A 21,608-nucleotide genomic window follows, 5' to 3' on the forward strand; every position below is an offset into this window, starting at 1 on the left:
CCATCGCCTGCCTTTTTTTTTTTTTCATTTTTCCTTTTTTTTTCATTTTTCCTTTTTTTTTTTCATTTTTCCTTTTTTTTTTCCTTTTTCCTTTTTTTTTCCTTTTTCCTTTTTTTTTTCTTTTTTCCTTTTTTTTTAATATTTTGCTTTTTGTCGGGTTTACACAGAGGGGGAGGATTTTTATTTATTATTATTATTATTATTATTTTAATTGCTTACGGTTTTATTCAGGAGGTATCGTGTGTCAGAAAACGGATGGGCAAGTGTGTGACCCTACGTGGAGCGAGTACATCAAAATAGTGCTACAGCCCCCAGAGCCGTATTTTATAAACCCTGCCATGTAGCCATGTATAGTGCAATCTGTTGTTGAAAAAAAAAAATGCATAAATTAAAAAGTTCGTTTACAAATCAGCACGAAAATATCCCTAATAAGATTACATTACATAAATTATTCTTTAAAAAGTCCGCACCTTCCTTTATTATTTCCTATTTATTCAAATGGGCTTCGGAAAAAAAAAAAAAAAAAAACAAACGAATAAGAAGCAAATCAAACGAACTTTAAAAAATTACTGTCTATTCAAGTTTTCTCGGTTCTGTTTTGTTTTTTTTTTTTAAAGTAATGTCTGCTTCTTTATATCCGACACAACAATACGAGGACAACGTTTCAAGGCTTCCAGAGTGACAGCACCATGCACTGTACTAATAATATAATAGCTCTATGAACTATTTATATGGAGCATCACCAACACACCGCACAGAGGACATGCAGGAAGAGTCTGTTTCACATGACATCGTTCGTTCAAGTAAGCTGAAAAATATAATGATTTTTTTTTTTTTTTTTTATGTACAAACCACAGCATCATAAACAACAACCCATCACCAAAATTAATTAATAATAGAATTTTCTTTGGTGTGCTTGCTCTGTACTCTTCCGGGAGGAGGAAAGGGAAAAAAAAAAAAAAAAAAAAAAAGGAGGATGATGTCAGAAAATAAATTAATTCAACTGTACAAAATAATCGCGTTCGCGTACACGTTATTAACAATGACAAGCCCACATCAACCATTCACGGCACACAAAACAAATTTCCACAGCCCCTGGGGGAGGGGAGAGGCTGCCACTTCCCGGCCCGCAGCCCCGGGGGCAGAGCCAGCGCCCTTTGGGTTATTTGCGCCCCCCCAAGCCCCTGGGGGGTCGCTGGGGGGGGGCTGCAGCCCCGACCCCATCCCACCCCCCCCCTGCTCTCTCGGGTGCCCCCTCCCAGGTGACCCGGCCGCCAGCCCCGGGGGAAGGCAGGGGTGCAGGCAGGCAGGGGCTGGGCCGGGGAGGGGGAACAAAACTCTGAAACACGGGAAATAAAAATGACAAAAACGCCCCCGGACCCTTCCCCAACCCCCCCCCCCAGTCCTCCTCTGCGAGGGGAGCTGGCACCTTGCGTTTTGCAGCAGGGGAAATAAGCACCGGGACCGAGGCAACGGGAAATCGCCGTCAGCTTTCGCGTTATTATTATTATTATTATTACCAATTATTATTATTTTCATTATATATATAAAAAAATAATAATAATAATGCATCACAGTATCACAGTTGTCAAGTAGCAGCGGGTTTCTTTTATTCTCCGCCCGTGGCTGGGGAGCCGTGAGCGCACAGACCGCGGAGGAGCGGGGAGGGAGCGCTGCACCCTTTTGTCTCCCCGTCCCCAAATCCCTCGCACATGGTCGCAGCCGAGGCCGAAAGGATCGGGGCCTCGGCCACGATCGCACCGGGGCTGAGCTGCGGGGACGGGAGGGGCAAAACCCCCCCTTTAGTTCATTTCGGGTCGTTTCACGGGGAGCGCACCCTGCCCTCGGCCGGCGGCAGCCCCAGCAGGTGCCGGCTTCAGGAGGCTGCGAGAGGCTCTGGGGGGCTGCCAGGAGGGGCTGGGGGTGCTCCCAGCCTGAGAGACCCCCGCCCGGCCCCGGTCCCCCCTTTATGGCACGGCCGGGGGCAGCTCCGCAGGGGCCGGGGCTGTGGCTCGGCGTGGTGGCGGCGTTCCTGTGCGCAGCAGAACGGGAGATGTCGAAAAAAAATAAAATAATAATAATAAAAAATATATAAAAATAATAATTAAAAAAAAAAAAAAAAAGGAAGAAGAAGGTCCGAGTGTCTTTAATTAAATTAGTTACCGTACAAACACCATAGGGTTTCGTACACGGAATAAATAGCGCGGGTCAAACCTGACGGCGCTTCCACGCCAGCCCGCGGGGCCAAGGCGGCTGGGACGGGGCCGGGGCACCGACGGCACGGCCCTACACGGCCCGGCACGGCTCGGCACGGCCCCAGCCCGGCCCGGCCCGGCCCGGCCCTATGGGGCGGCTCTGCCCCCCGAGGTCCTGTGGGGCTCGTCCCCTTCGGAGGCCGGGGAGGCGGCGCGGCTGGAGGGGGTGCGCGGCCGTCGGGGGGCCCCGCCGGCCTGGCAGACGTACCACTCGCTGAGGTTGGTGACCGGCGGGGACAAGGGGACACGGGGCGGCTCTGCCGCGGGGTCGGCCTCGGGGGGCAGCGGCCCGTCGGGGGGCCCGGCGGCCGCGTAGCAGCCGGGGGGAGGCGGGGAGGGCGGCGGGGACTTGCAGTGGATCTTCATGTGCTTGCGCAGGGAGCTGGGGTGGGTGTAGGACTTGTCGCAGCCCCGGATCTTGCAGTAGTAGGGTTTGTCGCTGGTGTGGACGTGGGAGTGCTTCTTGCGGTCGCTGCTGTTGGCGAACTTCCTGTCGCAGCCGTCGAACTCGCACTTGAAGGGCTTCTCCCCTGCCGGCAAACAGCCACCGGGTGGTTACGGCCCCCGGCACCGGGACGAGACCCCCCCCCCCGCCCCTCTCCCCCACCCCTTTTTTTTTTTTTTTTCCCCTTCCCCCCCTCCCAGGGCACCCGGGACACGTCGGGGGGCTTGGGATTTCCCCGAGGAACCCCCCCTCCGGTGCTGCGAGCGGCCAAAAACGCCCCCCCCCCCATCCCTCCCCAATCCCCCCTTTAGCCCCCCACCCCCGGCAGGACCCGGCCGCCTTCGGCGCACACGAGGAGCGTTCATTAGGGCCCTAATGAACGACCCCAAACAAAACGGCTCGCCGCCTCTGCCTTCCAGGGCTGCTGTTTGCCCACAGGCTGGCACAGCTCTCGCCTAATCCCCTCGCTGCGCCTGGGGACGGGTCGGGCTCGGGGAGCCCGTGCGACACCTGCTTAAGCGCCCCGACGTGAGCGGGGACACCCCCGGGGGACAGGGGACACCCCCGGGCCGAGGGCCGGCGATGGGGGGCTGCGGCTCCCCTCCCTCCGTAACCCCGCACGGGGTTTGACCGACATAGCGATGGGAAAAAGGAATGATTTCTTATTTTTTTTGAAAAAAAATTGGCTATTTCCCTGCTGTTTCTATAGAAACACGTGCCTCTGCAGCCTATTTACACGTCAACTTTTTCAATTAAAACCTGCTCCCCCACCAGCGAGGAGGTAGCACTGGGAAGAGCGAGTTCGGTTTTATTTTTCTTTTATTTAATAAAATAAAATTAAAAAAAAATAAAAAATAAAAAGGATGCGATGCTAAGAAAAAAAGCAGCTGGGGGGGCTCCCCACGGGGACCCCCACGGAGGGACACGGCGGCGCCTCCCGTGGGCGCTGCCCCCCAAAATCTGCAGCAAGGAGGGTCCCAAATCCCAAATGGGGAGGTCCCGCCCGAGCGGCCCCATTTTGGGGTGATTTCAGCCCAACCACGGGGTCGTGCTGCCCGGGGCAGAAAGCAACGGGGACACGACGGGATTTGGAGGGGGTGGTTTTTGGGGAGGGCGAGCACCGGCTCCTTGTACGGACGGCGACCTGCAGGCCCAGGAAAGCCACCGGGAAGCTTTTTGGGGTTTGTCCCCCAAAACGAGTGGCACGGCGCAGCTGCCAAGGGAGAGGGGAAAAGGGGCGAGCGGCGGGCACCCGAATTAGGGCCGGGGGGCGGGAGGGGGGGGGGGATTAGCGGAGGCGCGCACAATCCCCTAATGACTTCCACGCAATTACGGTGTCATTATTTCGCCCCTCCCGGAAAAAATGCCCGGAATAAAGGAAGGGCCTGGCAGCCAACCTCCCGTGCTCCCAGCCGCCGGAGCTGCGAAATTAGAGCAATTCAGCTGGTAGGGACGGGCGGGACGTGCCCCCGCGCCTCGGCCACGCGAGGGCTGGCCGTGGGGAGGGCGTGGGGGCGAGGGGCGCGATCCCTTTCCCCCTTTCCCCTCCCGCGGGCCGAGCTGACACCCGGAGGGGGGTCCTGCACACCCCCACCCCGCTCCCTGGGGGGCTGCTCGGCTGTCCCTGCGTGGGGGCCGCTTCCCCCCGTGGGTTCACGCGTGGGAGCCCTCCCGGGGGCTGTGGGCTCCTCGAGGGGCAGGGGGAAAGGGGAAAGCCCTCGGGGAGCTCACAGCCCGGGGGAGCTGCGTGGAGGGGGCGAAATCCCCCCGCGAGGGGTCTGTGGGGTGGGGGGAGGCGCCCCCCGGCCCCACGCCCGCGGCCCCTCGCCCCGGGGAGGGGAAGCATGGCCTGGGGCCTCCCTTTGTTGCTGCTCGGGCCTCCCTTTTGAGCCGGCAGCTTTTTTTTTTTTTTCCTTTTTTTTTTCTTTTTTTGCCCCTCCGCCTCCTGGCGACGCTCGGCCGCAGCTCGGAGCAGCGAACCCCCCCCCCCAATTCCCGGTAGGCATTTAGGTACCGACTGCGCACTGCGGTTATATTTTTGGGGTCCCTTTTCCCGTCGAATCCCTCACCCCCCACCCCCTCCAAACCTCCCCAAATCCCCCCTCACCCTCTCCCTTCCCTCTGGGAGCCGCGGCGGGGCAGGGGCAGGGGGCAGCCGGGGGGCTCCGCGGCCCGGTTTGGCTTCCCGAAGGCAGGCAGATGGGCACGGCTGGGTGCCAGGAGCGCGGCCGGAGGAGCAGGAGGCTGGGAAGCGCCCCCGGCTCGCAGCTCGTCCCGCAGCGCCACCGCCACCACCGCCGGGAGCCGGGAGGGTATATCTGGGGAGATAAACCCCTCTAATCCTTTCGGCCACGGGCCATTGGGTTTGCCATCGGGCCGCCACGTCGCAGCGCTCGCCGCTTTTTCTCTCGCCGAGCAGCGCGCAATAAATCAAGAAAGCAATTACGGGAACTCCACTTCCTTAAGCGTCCTCGGAGGAATAATATTTGTCTGCCGCGATCAATCCCGGCTCCGGTCGTTTTCCGAGGAGGTTTTGTTTTGTTGGTTTGTTTGGTTTTGGTTTTTGGTTTTGTTTTACACCCGGAGCGAAATGCGTAGTTCGGGAGCGGCGAGGAGGGAGGAGGATGAAAGGGGAAAAAAATAGGGGAAAAAAAAAATGAAAGAAAGGGGAAAAATAATAATAAAAAAGAGGCGAACGCGGCTCAAGCGCCCCACGAAACCCGGCGCAGGGCTGCGCCCGGGAGCCCCGCTGCCCTCCTCCCGCAGCTCCCCGCCGCCAGCCGGGGCTGCTTCCCCCTTTTTCCCTTGGGGTCCTCGGGTGGAGGGCAGCAGCATCCTCCGGCGGCCGCGCACCCACTCCGGGACCGGGGAGGGAGCGGCTCCGGTAGGGGGGCACCCCCGACGGCGGGGTCCCGGCGCCCCCCCGGTGGCAGAAGGGGGGCGAAGCGGGGCCGCCGTCCTCTCGCTGCTCTCCCGAGCCGTGGCACCGGCCCCAAGGGGGTGTCCCGGGGCCGGGAGGGTGGGGGGCGGCGAGACCCGCGCCCCCCCCCGACGTGCGCCCGTCTCGTCCCCGCTTCTTCTGGCTCTGCCCCCGGGGCCCCGGCGGGTCGGGGCCGGGCTGCGGGGCCGAGGGGGTGGGGAGAGCGCTGCCGGCGGCGGGGGGGTGGGGTGGGGAGGGGGGGGGGGGGCCGCGTGTCCGTCGGCGTGTCCGCCTGTCCGTCCGCGGGGCCGTGCGTGGCCGTGTGCGCGCGTCCCGCGGGCCGCCGGCGGTACTTATGGATGGGGGAGTCACATGGGCGGCGGTACGTAGGAGAGGAGGAAAAGAGGGGGGAAAGGGGAAAAAAAAAAAAAAAAAGAAAAAAAAAAAAAGCAACAGAGAGGGGGAGAGGGAAGGCCGGGAGGGGCGGGGGAATACCCACCTGTGTGAGTCCGCTTGTGGATCTTGAGGTTTTCGGAGCGGGCGAAGACCTTCCCGCAGCCGGGGAAGGGGCAGGGGAAGGGCTTCTCTCCCGTGTGCACTCGGATGTGGTTGATGAGTTTGTATTTCGCTTTGAAGGGCTTGCCTTGGCGGGGACACTCCTCCCAGTAGCACACGTGGCTGCTCTGCTCGGGCCCGCCGACGTGCTCCACGGTGACATGGCTCACCAGCTCCTGCATGGTGCCGAAAGTTTTGGAGCAGGGCTTCCTGCCCCCCGCCGCCGCCTCCCTCTCGATCCACTTGCAGATCAGCTCCTGCTTGATGGGCTGCCGCATGTAGCGCACGAAGGCTCCGGCCGCCGCCCCGACGTGCGGCTGCCCGTGGGGGCCGTGGGGAGGGGGCGGCTGCCCGTGGCCCGCCGCCGCCAGCCCCAGCCCGACGGGGCCGTAGCCCTGCAGCGCCGAGGCGGCGGCGGCGGCCCCGTAATGCGCCTCGGCGCGGCCGTACAGCTCGCCGGCCGCCAGCCCCAGGCGCAGCTGCCCGTTCAGCGGCCCCTGCCGCTCGCCGGACGCCGGCGGGGGGAAGGAGGCGGCGGCGTGCGCCCCGTCGGGGGAGCCGTAGGCGCCGGCGGCCGGCGGCACGAACACGCCGTGGGGCGGTGGGAGGTGAGGGGAGCCGGCGGGCGGGTGCTGCTCGCCCGCGGCCCCCTGCGCGGAGCTTTGGGGGTCCCGGCGCAGGAGGAAGTCCCGGGCCGCGGCGCCCCCCGACGGGTAGCCCGGCAGGGCGGCGGCGGGCGGCGCGTAGACGGCGGCGGAGGCGGCGGCGGCGGCGGCGGCGGCGGCGGAGGGCGCGGAGAAGGCGGCGGCGGCGGCGGCGGCGGCGGCGGTGAGCGCCTCGGGGGCGAGCTTGAGGGCGGCGGCGGGCTGCGCCATGTGCTCGGGGCCCAGCGGAGGGAGGGCGCCGCCGGGGTCGCCGCCCGCGTCCCCCGGGTGGAGGTGGGCCGCGTGGTGGGGGTGGCCGTGGTGGGTCCCCAGCCCCGGGAAGCCTGTCATGTGCTGGTGCGGGTGGGGCTGAGCCGCTGCCAAATCCGCCAACCTCAGGGCCGGGCTCCTCTTGCTCAAGGGGGGCTCCATACCGACACAGCCGGGCCCATCTACGCCGCCCGGCGGGATTTTTTTCCCTCTGCCCGCCTTCAAAAACATGTATGCACGTTTCAAAGCGGCGGCCCTTTAACTTCTTTTGTCTGCGCTCCCAACTCCGCGCGGCCCCGCGCCCGCTCTGCCCGCCCGCGATTGGCAGAGCGCGCACCAACATTTGAGCGGCGCCGCGGGGGGGGCACCGCTCGGCCAAGGCGCCGGAGGGATTGGCCGGGGCCCGATGATTGGCAGCGAGCGGGGCCGCTCCATTGGCTCCCTTTCAGGCCGCCGGCGCCGCGGGGATCCGCCCCCGCCGCCCCCCGCGCCCCCCCCGGGGCCGCACTTGGCCAAAACTTCGCGCGGGGCCCCGACGGGGCGCGCACGGAGCCCCCCCGACGGCGGCACCCGCGGGGCCGGGGGCTGCAGCTGCGGCTCCCCCGGGGCCGAGGGGCTCCTCCTGCGAGGCGGAGCCCCCCCGCTGCTTCTCTTTCCCCCCCCCACCTCGTCTTTTAATTTCTTTTTTTCGGTGCGTCCCCGGGAACGCACGCCCCGATGCGCCACGCACGCACGCAGCCGAGTGTGCTCACGGCCAAGGCTCGCTGTTAAAAAGCACCGCCGGGGGAAGGCAGCCAAAATTTTCCTAAAAAAGAAGGCGGCCGGCAGAGGGGAGGGGGGGTGAAGGGCGGGGAAGGGGGGGGGGATTCCTTCCCTTCGCAAAATAAACGAGTGAGAGGCGGAGGGGGGAGGTGAGGCCGGCAGCACGTGTGCCCGAGAAGTTTGGGGAGCCCTTGGGGTGCTGGGGGAAAGGGGGGGCAGGCAGGGAAAAGAGGGGTCTGCCGCCCCCCGGTCCTCATGGAGGGGAGCCGAAAATGCCCCCCCTTCCTTACAAAAATAGGGCGCTGCCGTACGGGGGTGCCCCAAAGATGCCCAAATCGTGGGAGAAGAGCAGCGCGGCCCGGGGAGGAGAGGTGTCCCCGTGGGAACTGGGGGACAGGGACACACACACACACCCCCCCCCGGCCACCTGATGCCCCCAAAGGGGCTTAAATAAATAACCCCCGGCTTTTTAAAAGGGTTTTACTGCACAGTAAAAAAAAAAATAACTTCAGCCAGCCGTCCGCAGGTAGGGCCGTCTCCAAAGGGGTGTTTTCGGCACACACGGTGTCCCCCCCATCCTGCCGCATCCCGGGCCCTTGGGGGGGCTGCTGTCCCGGGTTGGGATGCTTTTTTTGGGGGATGGCGAGCCCGTGGTGCCGCAGCCCCGCCGCCCCGCGTGCCCGCCTCCTTGTCCGGCCCTTGTTAAACGCAGCGTGGTGTGGATCTGTCATCGATTTCATACGTCTTAATTCAAATCTATCCCCCCGATCAATTCCTTTTTACGAGGGGCCGTAAAACAAAGAAAATATTTTATAGCTGAAGAACCAGGCGGCTTGACCTGCCGCTGCCGGCGGGGAGGGTTTTGTGGTGGTTTTTTGGTTTTTGGGTTTTGTTTTTTTTTTTTTTTGGCCGAGCCCCGCGTGTAAACGCGCCCGGTTCCCACACCCGGTGCAAGAGGGGGGCGCCCCCCCCGTGCCCACCCTGCGCCCACCCTGCGCCCACCCTGGACCCACCAACCTTGCCCTGACCCCATTCCCAGGCCTGCCCAGGGGATGCAGCAAGGATCAGCCCCCCAAAAAGTTGCTCGTCCTGGGATCCCCCCAAAATTTTTGCTGCTTTGGGGGTCCCGGCGTCGGAGGTTTTCCGCCCTAAAGTGCCGTGCGGCGGGCTGCCTTATGTAAATGTATGCTAAGGAGCTCGCACACCATTTGCAAACAATCGTCTTTAATGCGCGCCTTATTGATGCTTAGGGAGCGGGGAGCGGGGCTTGGCGAGGCGCAGAGCTTGCTGCTGGGGAGCTGTTACCGGCAGAGCTCTCCTCGACAGCACCTGGGCTCGGCCCGGCTCTTTTTGGGGTTTTTCCTCGCCCTTGGGGCTGCCCCGTGGCGTGGGGGTCGCCCCGAGTCCCAGCCCCACGACGGGACCCCCGCATCCCAGCCCGTCGGGGGCATCATCTGGGAACACAGTCGGACACGGGGGGGTTTGGTGGTGCCCACCCGGGCGGTCTGGCAAGGGCACACAGACCCCAAAGGCGGAGAGGGAGACGGGTTGGGGCTTGGCTGCGCGCCCCTTCTCTCTGGAAGGGAGCTGGGGGGGGAGATTTTATATCCTGATCCTAAACGGGGGGGACGGGGGCCCGCAGGCGGCCCTATGAGGCTGCCTATACATATAGGGCCGTCGGGGCTGTGGGGTCGGGAGCCTCCGGTGCCCGTGGGATGGGGATTTGTGGGCATAACTTCCACGCTTGCCATTTTCAGCCTGCGCTGTGCCAGGGGAAGCGTGGTCCGTCCCCACACGGCCCCTTCATGGATTTGGGCAAATAGGGACAACGTAAGAAGAAAAAAAAATCCGTCCTTCCGTCCATATATAGAGAGATACAGGCGTACGGAGGGAATGAGAGGGAGAGGCGGCCTCAGGAAAGCCAGGCCAAATTTTGCTCTGCGCTCTCTCTCTCTCCCCCCCCCCCCCCCCTTTCCCCTCTCCCCGTAGCTGAACGTCACCACTGGAAGAAGCTGTTGAGATAAATCAAATAGTGACACTTTGACGGCTTTACTTGTATAAGCAATATGGTTACCATATGGCATTGTTATTTATGAATGACAGCAGAAATTGTATTACAAAGTCCGGCGCGCTTTGGTGGAAAGCTTCTCCTCCGCTGCCACCACCACGCGTCCGGCAGAGGTGCCCCCCCCGAGCCCCGCCGTGCTGGGGGGCAGAGCACCTTATAGATATATATACATATAGATGAGAGGATGAGGGAATAATAAATATTAATGGCACGAAAGAGAGGTGCTCCTTCCCGGTTCCTCCTGTAAGCGGGTTTTTGGCCAAAAAAAAAAAAAAAAAAAAAAAAAAAAAGGCATTTAAAAGTTACAGCTTTGGCTGAGATTTTCATTATTTCCCCTTTTTCTTTTACATTACGCTGCTGCTGGAGCCTGACAAAGAACTTTTGTCCCGAAGTGTGTTTTACAGAGGGAGGCTGCAGCACAACACATGTGGTCTTCACGGGTCATAGGTCGAACGGCCTAGAAGTGGCTCGGATCGGCACAATCAAAGGTAACCTGCAACTTAATATCCTGTTGATGATCTTGTTGAATTTATGAGTGTCTGTGGGACAGACAACGGTGCGAGAGACTCCGCTCAGCCGGCCTGCACATCCCAGCCTGGACGCCCCCTGCTCTCCCCACACCTCATCCTGGGGTTGTGGGGAGAAGAAAACCCTGGCTCCTACTTTTGGGGTGTGATCCCCCAGGTTCCTTTCTCCGTCTCCATCCCCAGTCCCTCTTGGCTTTGCTGGGGATCCTGTGGGGGCTCAGAGCAGAAGGCGATGGAGGTGTGTGCAGCCCGGGGAAAAGGAGAAAGTGCTCTCAATCCACCCCCACCACCACCCCCCGCCCAGCTCCCTCCGTGTTAGCAGCCGGCAGCGATGAGAGCGGCGCAGTTTTAAAGAAAAAAAAAAATCAGAAAAAAAAATAAGAATAAGAAAGGGGGGGTGATGCTTTCCCAGGAAGGCTGACGTTTGGTCTCTGCAAGCCCGGCACTTCCAGAAACCTGTTGAAAAAAATAATAATAAAGGTGAGAAAAGCCCCAAACTTACTGGCATGGAGCAGTTCAGCCCGACCTGGGGTGAGCGCGGTGGTGAGCTCCCGGGGACGGTGCGGAGAGCACAGGGCGAGCTTTGGGGAGAGAGAGGGGTCCTGCGGCTCGCAGGGGGATAAAGCACGGCTCGGGAGGGCCGGAGACGTGACTTTGAACTTGGATCAGCTCCTCTGCTGCCTGCAGAGAGCCGGGCTGCAGCCCTGCAAGGACGGCGGAGCGCGGCCAGGCGCGGCTGGAAGTGGCCCGGTCCCCACGAGTGTCCCCGGGAGGGGACGGCAGGGAGGGGAAGGGAGGAAGGGAATAAAGGGAGAGGGGATTAGGGAACAGGGGAAACGGAGAGAGAAAGGGAAGGAAACGGAGAGGAAGGAAGGAAGGAAGGAAGGAAGGAAGGAAGGAAGGAAGGAAGGAAGGAAGGAAGGAAGGAAGGAAGGAAGGAAGGAAGGAAGGAAGGAAATAAAAAGAGAAGGAGAAAAGGAGAGAAAGGAACAGAGAAAGGGAAAAGGAAGGAAAGAGAAAAGGAGAGAAGGAAAGAAAAAATGAAGGAAAGAAAAAGAAAAAAGAAAAGGGCAAAAGGAAAGAAAGAGAAAAAGAGAAAGGAAGAGGGAAAGAAGAGCATGAAAGAAGGAGAAGGAAAGAAGTAAAGAAGAAGAGAGAAAGAAAGAGATAGAAAGAAAGAGATAGAAAGAAAGAAAGAAAGAAAGAAAGAAAGAAAGAAAGAAAGAAAGAAAGAAAGAAAGAAAGAAAGAAAAAGAAAGAAAAAGAAAAGGAAGAAAGAAGGAGAAAGAAAAACAACGAGGGGAAATCTAGAAGGTAGGTATTTGTATGAACATTTTTTTTTTTTTAATCTTTTTTAATCTTTTTATCTTTTTTCCAAAACAGCATTTCTCACTAGGAATTTTCCCTGGGCACCTCGGGTTCCTTTCTAATCTGAGATGTACTAACTTCTTTTAATTTTTTCTCGCGTGGAAAGGAAAAAAAAAAATAAAAAAATAAAAATAAAGGTGTCCGCAGAGGGCTGATTGTCCGCTTGATTTTTGCCCCGATCTGGAGGCAGACCGAGAGCCGACCGAGCTTCCCCCTCTCCACCGTGGGCTCTCGCCGTGCCCAGCAGCGGAGGAGGCAGCTCCCCGCCTCTGCAACCTTTCGGGGAAGGAAACCCGAGCGTGGCCGCGGTCTGTCCCCGGCAGCCGGGACGAGGACAGCCAAATGAGGAGCTCCGTGTGCTCCGAAGCTGCAGCCCGGGCAGGGCAGGGCAGGGCAGGGGCGATACGGGGAGCGCACCGCCCGCACGGTGCTGCTGGCACGGGGGTGCAGCTCTGCGCTGCCATCCAGCTCGGCTGCTGCTGCTCCTCTGCGGGTCAGAAGGACGAGAGCTGCTCCCACCCCAAACCCTGCCCGCTTCGGGGAGTGCACGGGCGGCACTGGCGCATTTCAGCCACTTTCGGACAGGCTTTGAAGCGGGTTAACTGTTTAGTGGCAGCGGTGGGGGGAAACCCTAGTTAACGCACCCTGGGCTGTGGCATTTTCCTTCTTTATTTCCATCCTTTTTATCTATCTATCTATCTATCTATCTATCTATCTATCTATCTATCTATCTATCTATCTATCCATCCATCCATCCATCCATCCATCCATCCATCCATCCATCCATCCATCCACCTATCCATCTATCCACCCACCTATACGTCCATCTCTCCATCCATCCATCCATCCATCCATCCATCCATCCATCCATCCATCCATCCATCCATCCATCCATCCATCCATCCATCCACCCATCCATCACCCATCTACCTCTCGCAGCAAAAATCTTGCCCGGACATGGTTCCACTGCTGAGCGAGCCCGTGCCTGAAGCAGGATTTAACGCCGCCAGGACAACATCACAGCGAAAATTCAGCCCGCTTCGTAACCCAGCCCCACCAAAGCCCACAAAACCCCCCAGTTTTGGGGTCTTCTCCACGATGGGAAGGGAAGGGCGAGGTTAAGTGCAGGCAGGTTTTAAAAATAAAAACTCCGCCGCGGTTTTTTTTTTTTTTTTTTATAAACCCTAATCTCTTGATTGCCGGCCCCACGATGGTTATTTTTCAGGCACCACAACCCAAAGCAAAGCAGGGGCCAGACATGTATTTACTGGGGGGAGGGGAGGTGGACTTGTTTGCTCTGTGTGTGTGTGTGTGTGTGAGCGCTCGCCCTACGCTTTTTTATCCCTGCCATGGAAGAATCCGGTTTCCAAATAACAATGGCAGGGTGGCGGTTTTTTAACGTTTTCGGTGCTTTGTTTTGCTTGGGGTTTTGTTGCTTTTTAAAGAAAGGGAAGAGACGAGGGAAAAGTCCTAAAGCATCTGCTCTCAGACGCACAACACCCGCAGACCGGCTCCTGCACAAGTGGTTTAAAGGAGCAGACGAGCCGGGCGCCCGTTCCCTCGTCTGTTTTGATTTTTATTCTTTTTTTTTTTAAATTATTTATTTATTATTAAATTTTATTTGCACCGCCAGCCGGACTTTTATCCCATTCCCCCCTCGGTCCCTTTATCGATCCTGTGTTTGAGCCGAAAAGGGGGAAGGGGATGAAGGGTGGGCAAGTTCCTCCATCACCACCTAAAAAAAAAAAAAAAAAAAAGGAAAAAAAGAAAAAAAAGGAATAAAATAAAGCATGAAACCCTGTTTATGTTTTAAGCCCCTCGCTTTGTTTGTTTGCCTCCCGAGGCAGGATCGCATGGCCAAACGCACATCGATATTTGCCGGGCGTGTGGCTCGCCAACCCCCCCGCGCCTCCCCCCACCCCTCGCCACCGCTATGGGGCGGGGGGGGGGGGGCGACCCCAAAAGCCTGGGGCAGCCTCCGCGGGGCCCGGGGCCGAGCTGCTGAGCTCCGTGCGGGGCCGGGCCGAGCCGGGCCGAGCCGGGCCGGGCCGGGCGGGGGTCGGGCGGCCCCGGGGGGCGAGCGGAGGGGCTCGGGGCGGGCGTCGGGGCGGGCAGGGCTTGGGGCCGGCGCTCGGCGATTAGCCGGTGGCCGGGGACGCCCGGATGGACGGGGCGGCCCGGGCCAATGAGCTGGAGCTGGGAGAGAGCCCGGGCTGCTGTTATAGGGGGCGTTGGAAGAGGAGCTGCCAGTCCGGGAGGAGGGAGAGAGGCTGGGCAGGGAGAAAGGGAGGTGGGGGGGGGGGGGGTGGAGGAGGAAAAAAAAAAAAAAAGAGAAGGGGGGCGAGGGGAGGGGGAGAAAAATAAAAAGCGGCAGGCTCAGCAGCGCCCGGCGGAATAAACAGAGGAGGAGAGGAGCGAGGGAGGCGAGCGGAGAGGGGCTGCAACTCCGCGGCCCCGCTCCGCGCATCTCCGCGGCCCCTGCCCGCCCCTGCCCGCCGTCCCCACCCCCACCGCCCGCCGCCCCCATTGTTTTTAATCCTCCCCGGGCCCCCCTTTCCCCCTTTTTTTTCTCCCCCTTCCCCTTCCCCACGCCCCTTTCGCGGCGCCCCCCCCTCTCACCCCCCCCCAGCCCCCCAGCCCCGGGTCCCTTTCCCGTCCGTGGGAACCCGCGGCTGCAAGTTTGCTGCGTGCGGGGGGCCGGCGGGGGATAAAGCGGGAGGAGGAGGAGGAGGAGGAGGAGGAAGGAGAAGAGGGGAAGGGGAAGGAGGGGGGGGGGGGGGGGGGAGGCGGCGTGTGCGCGCGTGTGCGCGCGCGCGCGTGCTGCAGGGAGCGGCGGGGCTCGGCCGGCCCCCCCCTCGTCCCCGCCGCCGTCCCTCCCCTCCCCTGCCCGCCCCCGCCTCAGCTCCTTTAATACACTTTGGGCTCCGCTCGCCTTTGGACTCTGCGCTGCCCGGCTCCGGCTCCGGCTCCGGCGGCGGCGGCGGCGGCGGCGGCAGCGGCGGCGGCGGGGCCGGTGCGGGCGGAGGAGGCGGAGGCGGAGGCGGGGGGGACGCGGCGGCTGCCGGGGGGAAGCGGCCCCGCACCGGGAGGGCGGCCCCGGCCCCGGCGCCCTGCTCCCCGGAGCCCCGGCGGAGCCCGCGCCCGGCTCCCCGCGGCCGTGCCCGGCGCGGACCATGCTGCTGGACGCCGGCCCGCAGTTCCCGGCCCTCGGCGTGGGCTCGTTCGCCCGGCACCACCACCACCACCACTCGGCCGCCGAGATGCAGGAGCGGGAGCTGAGCCTGGCGGCGCAGAACGGCTTCGTGGACTCGGCGGCGGCGCACATGGGAGCCTTCAAGCTCAACGCCGGCGCCCACGACCTGTCCCCCGGGCAGAGCTCGGCGTTCACGTCGCAGGCTCCCGCTTACCCCGCCGCGGCCCTGGGGCCCCACGCCGCCCACGTCGGGTCGTACTCCGGGGCTCCCTTCAACTCCCCCCGGGACTTCTTGTTTCGCAGCCGGGGCTTCGGGGAGTCGGCGGCGGCCGGCGGGCAGCACGGCATCTTCGGGCCGGCGGCCGGCAGCCTGCACCACCCGCACACGGACGCTCAGAGCCACCTCCTGTTCCCCGGCATCCACGAGCAGCACGGCCCCCACGCCTCGCAGAACGTCCTCAACGGGCAGATGCGGCTCGGCTTGCCCGGGGAGGTGTTCGCCCGCTCGGATCAGTACCGGCAGGTCTCCAGCCCCAGGACTGACCCCTACTCGGCGGCTCAGCTGCACAACCAGTACGGCCCCATGAATATGAACATGGGCATGAACATGGCAGCCCACCACCACCACCACCCCGGTGCCTTTTTCCGCTACATGCGGCAGCAGTGCATCAAGCAAGAGCTGATCTGCAAGTGGATCGACCCCGAGCAGCTGAACAACCCCAAAAAAAGTTGCAATAAAACTTTCAGCACCATGCACGAGTTGGTCACCCACGTCTCGGTGGAGCACGTTGGGGGCCCCGAGCAGAGCAACCACGTCTGCTACTGGGAGGAGTGTCCCGCGAAGGCAAGCCCTTCAAAGCGAAATACAAACTGGTCAATCACATCCGAGTGCACACGGGAGAGAAGCCCTTCCCCTGCCCCTTCCCCGGCTGCGGGAAAGTTTTCGCCAGGTCGGAAAACCTCAAAATTCACAAAAGGACGCACACAGGTAACGCGCGTTCCCCGCCCGGGCGTGCCGAGATAGCGAGGGACGGAGCGCGACGGGGGGACGGGGACGGGGACGGGCTCCGGTGGCACCGGGGGCCCCGGCCGGAGCCTCCGGGGACAGCTCGGGTCTCGCTGTCGCCGGGGTTTCTTCCTCCCCCGAGCTCCGGGAAAGGCTCCCGCAGGCCGGCCGCTGGCGGAGCGGGCTCGGCGGAGCCTTCCCAACGCAGCGGGCGCTGAATTTTGCGCTGCCGCTCGGCTGCGAGCCCCCGAAACCCCAAATCCCGCTGCCTTGGCAGTGCCCGGAGCCTTTGCCGGGAACTGAGCTCGGCTGCCCCGAGCCTGTGCGGCCGGGGAGAGGGGGAGAGAAACGGCAGCGGGGCCGCAGGAAAAGCCCGAAAGCTCGTAGGAAGCGGCCAAAGGTCCGTGCCTGGGCGTGCTTTGCATTGCATTTAAATGGTGCGAGCAAGGCAATAAAATTGCCTCCCCGGGAAAAAATAAAATAAAATAAAATACAATGAAAATAAATTTTTAAAAAGCGTTTTCCGAGTCTCGCTCGAAGTGAAAGGGGCAGCGAGAGCTGGTGAAATTAAGGGACAGAGAAATGATGGCAGAGTGAAATTACAGAGCAGAAGCGCTGAGGCTCGGAAACTTGGGCAGGAACCGGGGGGCAAGGCGGGGAGAGGCGCCGAGGCTTTCCTGGGGGAAAATCGCGGGAGCTGGAGGGAAAACAAAATCCCGGCGTGTTCCCCCCCCCACCTCCCCAGCCTCATCTATTATTCATTTACTACTCCTCCCGGCTCGGCTTGTGCCAGACTGATTTCCTCCGAGAGAGCCAAATATTTTCGCCACTTGGCCTCCAAATATTTACCCGGAGCGGGCGCAAAGCTGCGGGCCCATTGTCTCGGCGGGTGCTAAGCGCGGCGCTAGGTGCGAGACGAGGCTTTAACAAGGTTTAAAAATCGCGAACTGGCTCTGCTCGGGATGCCCGCGCCGGAGCCCATTGTGTCTGGGCGGATGTCTTTGGGAAGCGCTTTAGGTGCTAATGGAATTGGATGCTAAACCGGGTGTCCCCCCCCTCGGAAAGAGAGGAGGGGGTGTGGGGGGGGGACGCGCGGTTCGCACCTCCAAATTGCCCCGGCAGCCGGCTGCGGGCCCCGCAGGAAACCCCCCCCGCGGTATTTCACGGGGGCTTGCTTTTCCCAGCGCTCTGCCCGGCCTCAAAGCCGGCCTTCAGGGTTTACCCTCTACCAGGGGTCACGCCGCATTTTGGGGATGCCGGCGGGGGTCTCCCCGTTGGGCGCTCCTGGAGCTGGACGGGGCGCGGGGAGGGGGATGCGGGGCCCGGCCCGGCTTGGCCCTGCTTGGCCCGGCTCGGCCCGGCTCGGCCCGGCCCGGCTCGGCCCGACAGGCTGCTGTCTTGCAGGGGAGAAGCCCTTCCAGTGCGAGTTCGAGGGCTGCGACCGGCGCTTCGCCAACAGCAGCGACAGGAAGAAGCACATGCACGTCCACACGTCGGACAAGCCCTACCTGTGCAAGATGTGCGACAAGTCCTACACCCACCCCAGCTCCCTGCGCAAGCACATGAAGGTACCCGGCCCCGCAGCCGGCGGCGGGAGGCGGGGGGGCGGCTTTCGCCCCGCTCCGGGCGCCCCGTCGGGGCGGCGGGAGGTTGGGGGCGGCGTGGGGCCGGGCCGGCGGCGGGGGGCGCGCCCGGGGGGAGGCGGCGGCCGCGGCCTCCCCGTGCCCCCTCCACCCGGCCGTGTTGCCTTTGCCCCCCAGGTGCACGAGTCGTCCCCGCAAGGCTCCGAGTCCTCGCCGGCCGCCAGCTCCGGCTACGAGTCCTCCACGCCCCCGGGGCTGGTGTCCCCCAGCGCCGAGCCGCAGAGCTCCACCAACCTCTCCCCGGCGGCGGCGGCGGCGGCGGCGGCGGCGGCGGCGGCGGCTGCGGCCGTGTCCGCCGTGCACCGGGGCGGCGGCGGCGGAGGAGGAGGCAGCGGCGGCGGAGGCAGCGGCGGCGGAGGCCACAGCGGCCTCTCGTCCAACTTCAACGAGTGGTACGTCTGAGGTGCCCCCCTCCCCAAACCCACCCCCCACCCCCACGACCCCGCCGGACTGCTCCCAGCACGGCCCCGCCGCGGCCCCCTCTTTCTCCAGCCCCGGGGGCGAGGAGGAGGAGGAGGAGGAGGAGGAAGGAGGGAATTTTCTTCGTGGGGGTTTTCTCTTTGAGAACGCTTTAAACCAGCAAAAAAAAGAAAAAGAAAAAAAAGGAAAAAAAGGAAAAAAAAAAAAAAGGAAAAAAAAATAAAAAGGAAAAAAAAAATCCGTAAAAGTACGTGCCGAAAATAAGCAAAGACGGAGAGGAATGGAAAGGAGAAAAAGAGAGAGGAAAAAAAAAACAAAAAACAAAAAACCAACACCACCACAAACACAAAACGCACCCACCCAGCAAAAAGCTTCTCGAGGCGGCGGAAAAGAAACTCTCCCTGCAGAGCAAGGACAAAAGATGAGAGACTGCAGCCCCTCCGGCCCCGCGCCTCCCCGCCCGGAGCAGCCCCGGACTGTGCGGAGCGGCCGGCCCCGGCCAGCGGGGAGCGGAGATTTCCCGGATTCTCGGTGTATAGAAGCCCGTCCCGTTTGTAACCCGCGGATTGGTCCCCTTCTTATTTTTTATTTTGGATTTTTTCCTTTTTTTCTCTCTCTCTTTTTTTTTTTTTTTTTCTCCCTCCCTCTCTCCCTCCGCGCCCGAAAAAGTGACGGACTTTTTATTTTTCTTTTCTTCCTCCCCGCCTTCCCCTCTCCTCGTTTTTTTTTTTTTTTTAATTCACCCGTTTAAAAAAAAAAAAAAAAAGTAACGTGGAAGAGAGAAAAAAAAAATGGTTTCTTTTGTAATTGTGATATCTTGAATATTGTGTTCCTTTTTAAGAGGCAACTTGATTGTAAACTGCGTTTCGACTATAGACTGGGGAAGAAATACCGTGCCAAAGTCTCCATTCTGTTACCCACACACACACACACACACACACACACGACCAACAACGCTTGTGAATGTATTTTTCTGTTAGCTGGGTTTACATGTGATGTTTTAGTGCTTTTGCAAGTTCGATTTGTTAGTTCCTGTTCGGAAGATTGTGAGGAGAAATAAACGTCGTGCCGTTAGCTTTTCCGTAATAACACCCTTCCTCCTGTAAATACCTGTTACCATATTTATCCATTTGTAATTAAATTATGGTATTAACTTGCTACAGAGGAAACAGTATTTATAAAGAATGTTTCTTAACTATAAATATGTACAATTGTGAGCATAAACTGTTTCAGATTTTTTTATTTGAAGGTTTAAGTGGTTTCATCATTTCTTGTGATATGTTTTGAGAGTAATGCATACAGAAATATAATAAAAACGTGTTGAAACTGCACGGGCTGCTTTCTTTTTACGCCAAGGGCTCTCCGACACCCGCTGCAACGCGTGTGAGGGTCGCAGTGACGGATGCACCACCCAATGTTTTTTAAAGGCCAGCCGGTGGCTGGGACACGAGGTTTTCCCGCAGCCAGGAGCGCGGCAGCGTTTGGGGAAGCGGCGTTGCCGAGAGAAAACGGGGACGCTCCGCATCCTCCCAAACTGCTCGCGAGGAAGGACCTCCGGGGAAGAGCTCTGCGTGGAAAGGGACCCGTTTCCTCCGTTTTCTGCCTGGCGAAGCCTTAAGAGGATTTTCCTCCTGCGTGCCCGGCCGGGGCACCGTTCCCGAGGAGGGGACGGAGAGGGAGCTGCGCCCGAAGGCGCTGCCGAGCCCCTCGGCGCCTCCCCACATTTTCCGAAGAGGAGAAAGCGACAGCGTCCGAGAGCTCGGATTTCCCTCCGAGCCTTTCTCTTTTCTTTATTCCTTTTTTTTCTTTTTTTTCTCTATTTTTTTTTTAAACCTCAGCTCAGATGCATCCAGCGAGGGGCCGAGGGCCGGCAGCGAGGCTCTTCCAGGGGTGCGGGTCGGGGTCCCCACGTCTCCCCTACAGGAACCATCAGGGCCGGGCCCCCCCCCCAAAAAAAAATACATCCCCCCGACCCCCGCCGTGGCCGAGCCTGGCAGCAGCCGGGCCCCCGTGGAACAGGCCCCGGCCTCCGAAATGCGCCCCGGGGAAGAGGCAGCGCCGTGAGCCGGAGCCCGAGCGCCCTGCGGTGGCTGCACAGCTCGCAGCGAAGGGGTGTGCGGAGAGAGGAGACCCCCGGCTCTCAGGGGCAGCCGACCGCATCGCCCCCCCCCCTGCTCAAAACCCCCCCGGCCCGGCTGTGGTCGTGGATTTGGGCCCCTGTCCCCCGCGTTCAAATGGCAGGAGGGGTGTCCAGAGCCTCTGGGGGGGAAGGCAGGTGGGCAGCGGGGGCTGCAAGGGTCCCTGCTCGCTTCTGGGGCGGGGGGCAACACCTAAAATCAAGGCAAGGGGAGGGAAGCCCCCCCCGTGCCGGTGCTGCCAGCCAAGTTCAGGCCGGGGCCGGAGCATCCTCTGCAGCCGCGCCCCTCCCAGCGCGGCCATCCCCGCGCATCACGCGGGCTCCAAACGCGAGGAACCAAAGGGCTGTTAAAATCTAATTTACGGGCCGTAATAATATTAAGCAACAACAACAACAACAACAAAAAATCATGATAATAATAATAATAAAAAAATTAAAATCCCCGGCATACGCCGCCTGCCCCTTGGAGAGCTCCGTGGGAAAGGCGGCTGCCAGCATCCCTCTTTGTCCTGCCGCCGGCCCCGCCGCGTCACCTCGGCCGAAAAATCGGGCGGGGGTCCCTCTGCAGGGCCGAGGGCTGCCCAAAATCCCCTCCCGAGCCCTGCCCGGGGGGCACCTGACCGGCCCTCGCCCCGTCGGGCTCTGCCCCTGTCCCCGCGGCCTTCCCGGAGCCAAACTCCTCGGAGCGCTGCGCCCAGCCGGGCTGCCCCTGCTGCCTCCCCGAGCCGGGGCTGGGCGTTTTGGGGAGCCTCGGGGGTCACCCCCGGATGATAGCAGGGGGGCACACCGAGCAGGCGGCCTCCCACCCCCCAGCCAAACCACAGGGGCCGCGGCTTGCCCTGGCCGTCAGCAGCCCCCCCTTCCTCCCCAGACCCCCCCCCTCCCTCCTCGTCCTCGTCCGGGCTGGCCCTGAACTTGAACTTGGCCTCGGCGCCTCCAGCCCGCCTCCCCCGGGCGCTGACCCCGGGCCCGGCCTTGCCACGCTTACGGGCGAGCCGTAATTCATCGGGTGCCGGGGCTGGGGGCTGGGGGGGGCGGCCCCGACCCGCCTCGCAGCCCTGTGCGCGGGTGGCCCGGCCTCAGGGACCTCAGGGCGGCCCCGCAGTCCCTGCTCCTGCTCCCCTCCTGCCCCCCTTTTTTTCCCCCGTTCCCCTCCACCCCACCCCGCTTTCCTCCCCCTCTCCCCGTTTCCCTTTGTCTCTCGCACCGAGCTCTCCAAACCTCTCCGCCCCGGCCCCGAAGGCAACGCGGGGACAAACCTGGAGGGAGGCCGGGGGGTTGGGGTTCCCTCTGCGGCCCCCCACGCCCCCCAAAAATCCCCCGCAGAGCCGCAGCGGGCGGCGGAGCGCTCGCCCCGACGGCGCTGCCCCGACGGCCGGCAGCGGGGGGCCCGTC

The 21,608-nt window shown here is 61.2% G+C and overlaps 2 protein-coding genes across 2 annotated transcripts; one reads left to right on the forward strand and one right to left on the reverse strand.

The window, feature by feature from the left end:
- Positions 1 to 2,130: 2,130 nt before the first annotated feature.
- ZIC5 (Zic family member 5) lies at positions 2,131 to 7,891 on the reverse strand. The gene is made up of 2 exons (XM_068677657.1): positions 6,120 to 7,891; positions 2,131 to 2,785 (listed from the first exon to the last, which is right to left on the reverse strand). The coding sequence occupies exons 1-2, from the start codon at positions 7,318 to 7,320 to the stop codon at positions 2,343 to 2,345; spliced, it is 1,644 nt and encodes a 547-aa protein (XP_068533758.1). The 5' UTR covers positions 7,321 to 7,891; the 3' UTR covers positions 2,131 to 2,342.
- Positions 7,892 to 14,636: 6,745 nt separating this feature from the next.
- Positions 14,637 to 19,405, forward strand: ZIC2 (Zic family member 2). Its single transcript, XM_068677668.1, is given in 4 exon segments — positions 14,637 to 15,843; positions 15,846 to 15,995; positions 17,418 to 17,581; positions 17,774 to 19,405. Coding segments are annotated over 4 exon segments (1,455 nt in total). The 5' UTR covers positions 14,637 to 14,987; the 3' UTR covers positions 18,059 to 19,405.
- The last annotated feature ends 2,203 nt before the right edge of the window (positions 19,406 to 21,608 follow it).

This window comes from Anas acuta, chromosome 1, assembly GCF_963932015.1.
Source record: "Anas acuta chromosome 1, bAnaAcu1.1, whole genome shotgun sequence".
Classification (NCBI taxonomy): Eukaryota; Metazoa; Chordata; class Aves; order Anseriformes; family Anatidae; genus Anas; species Anas acuta.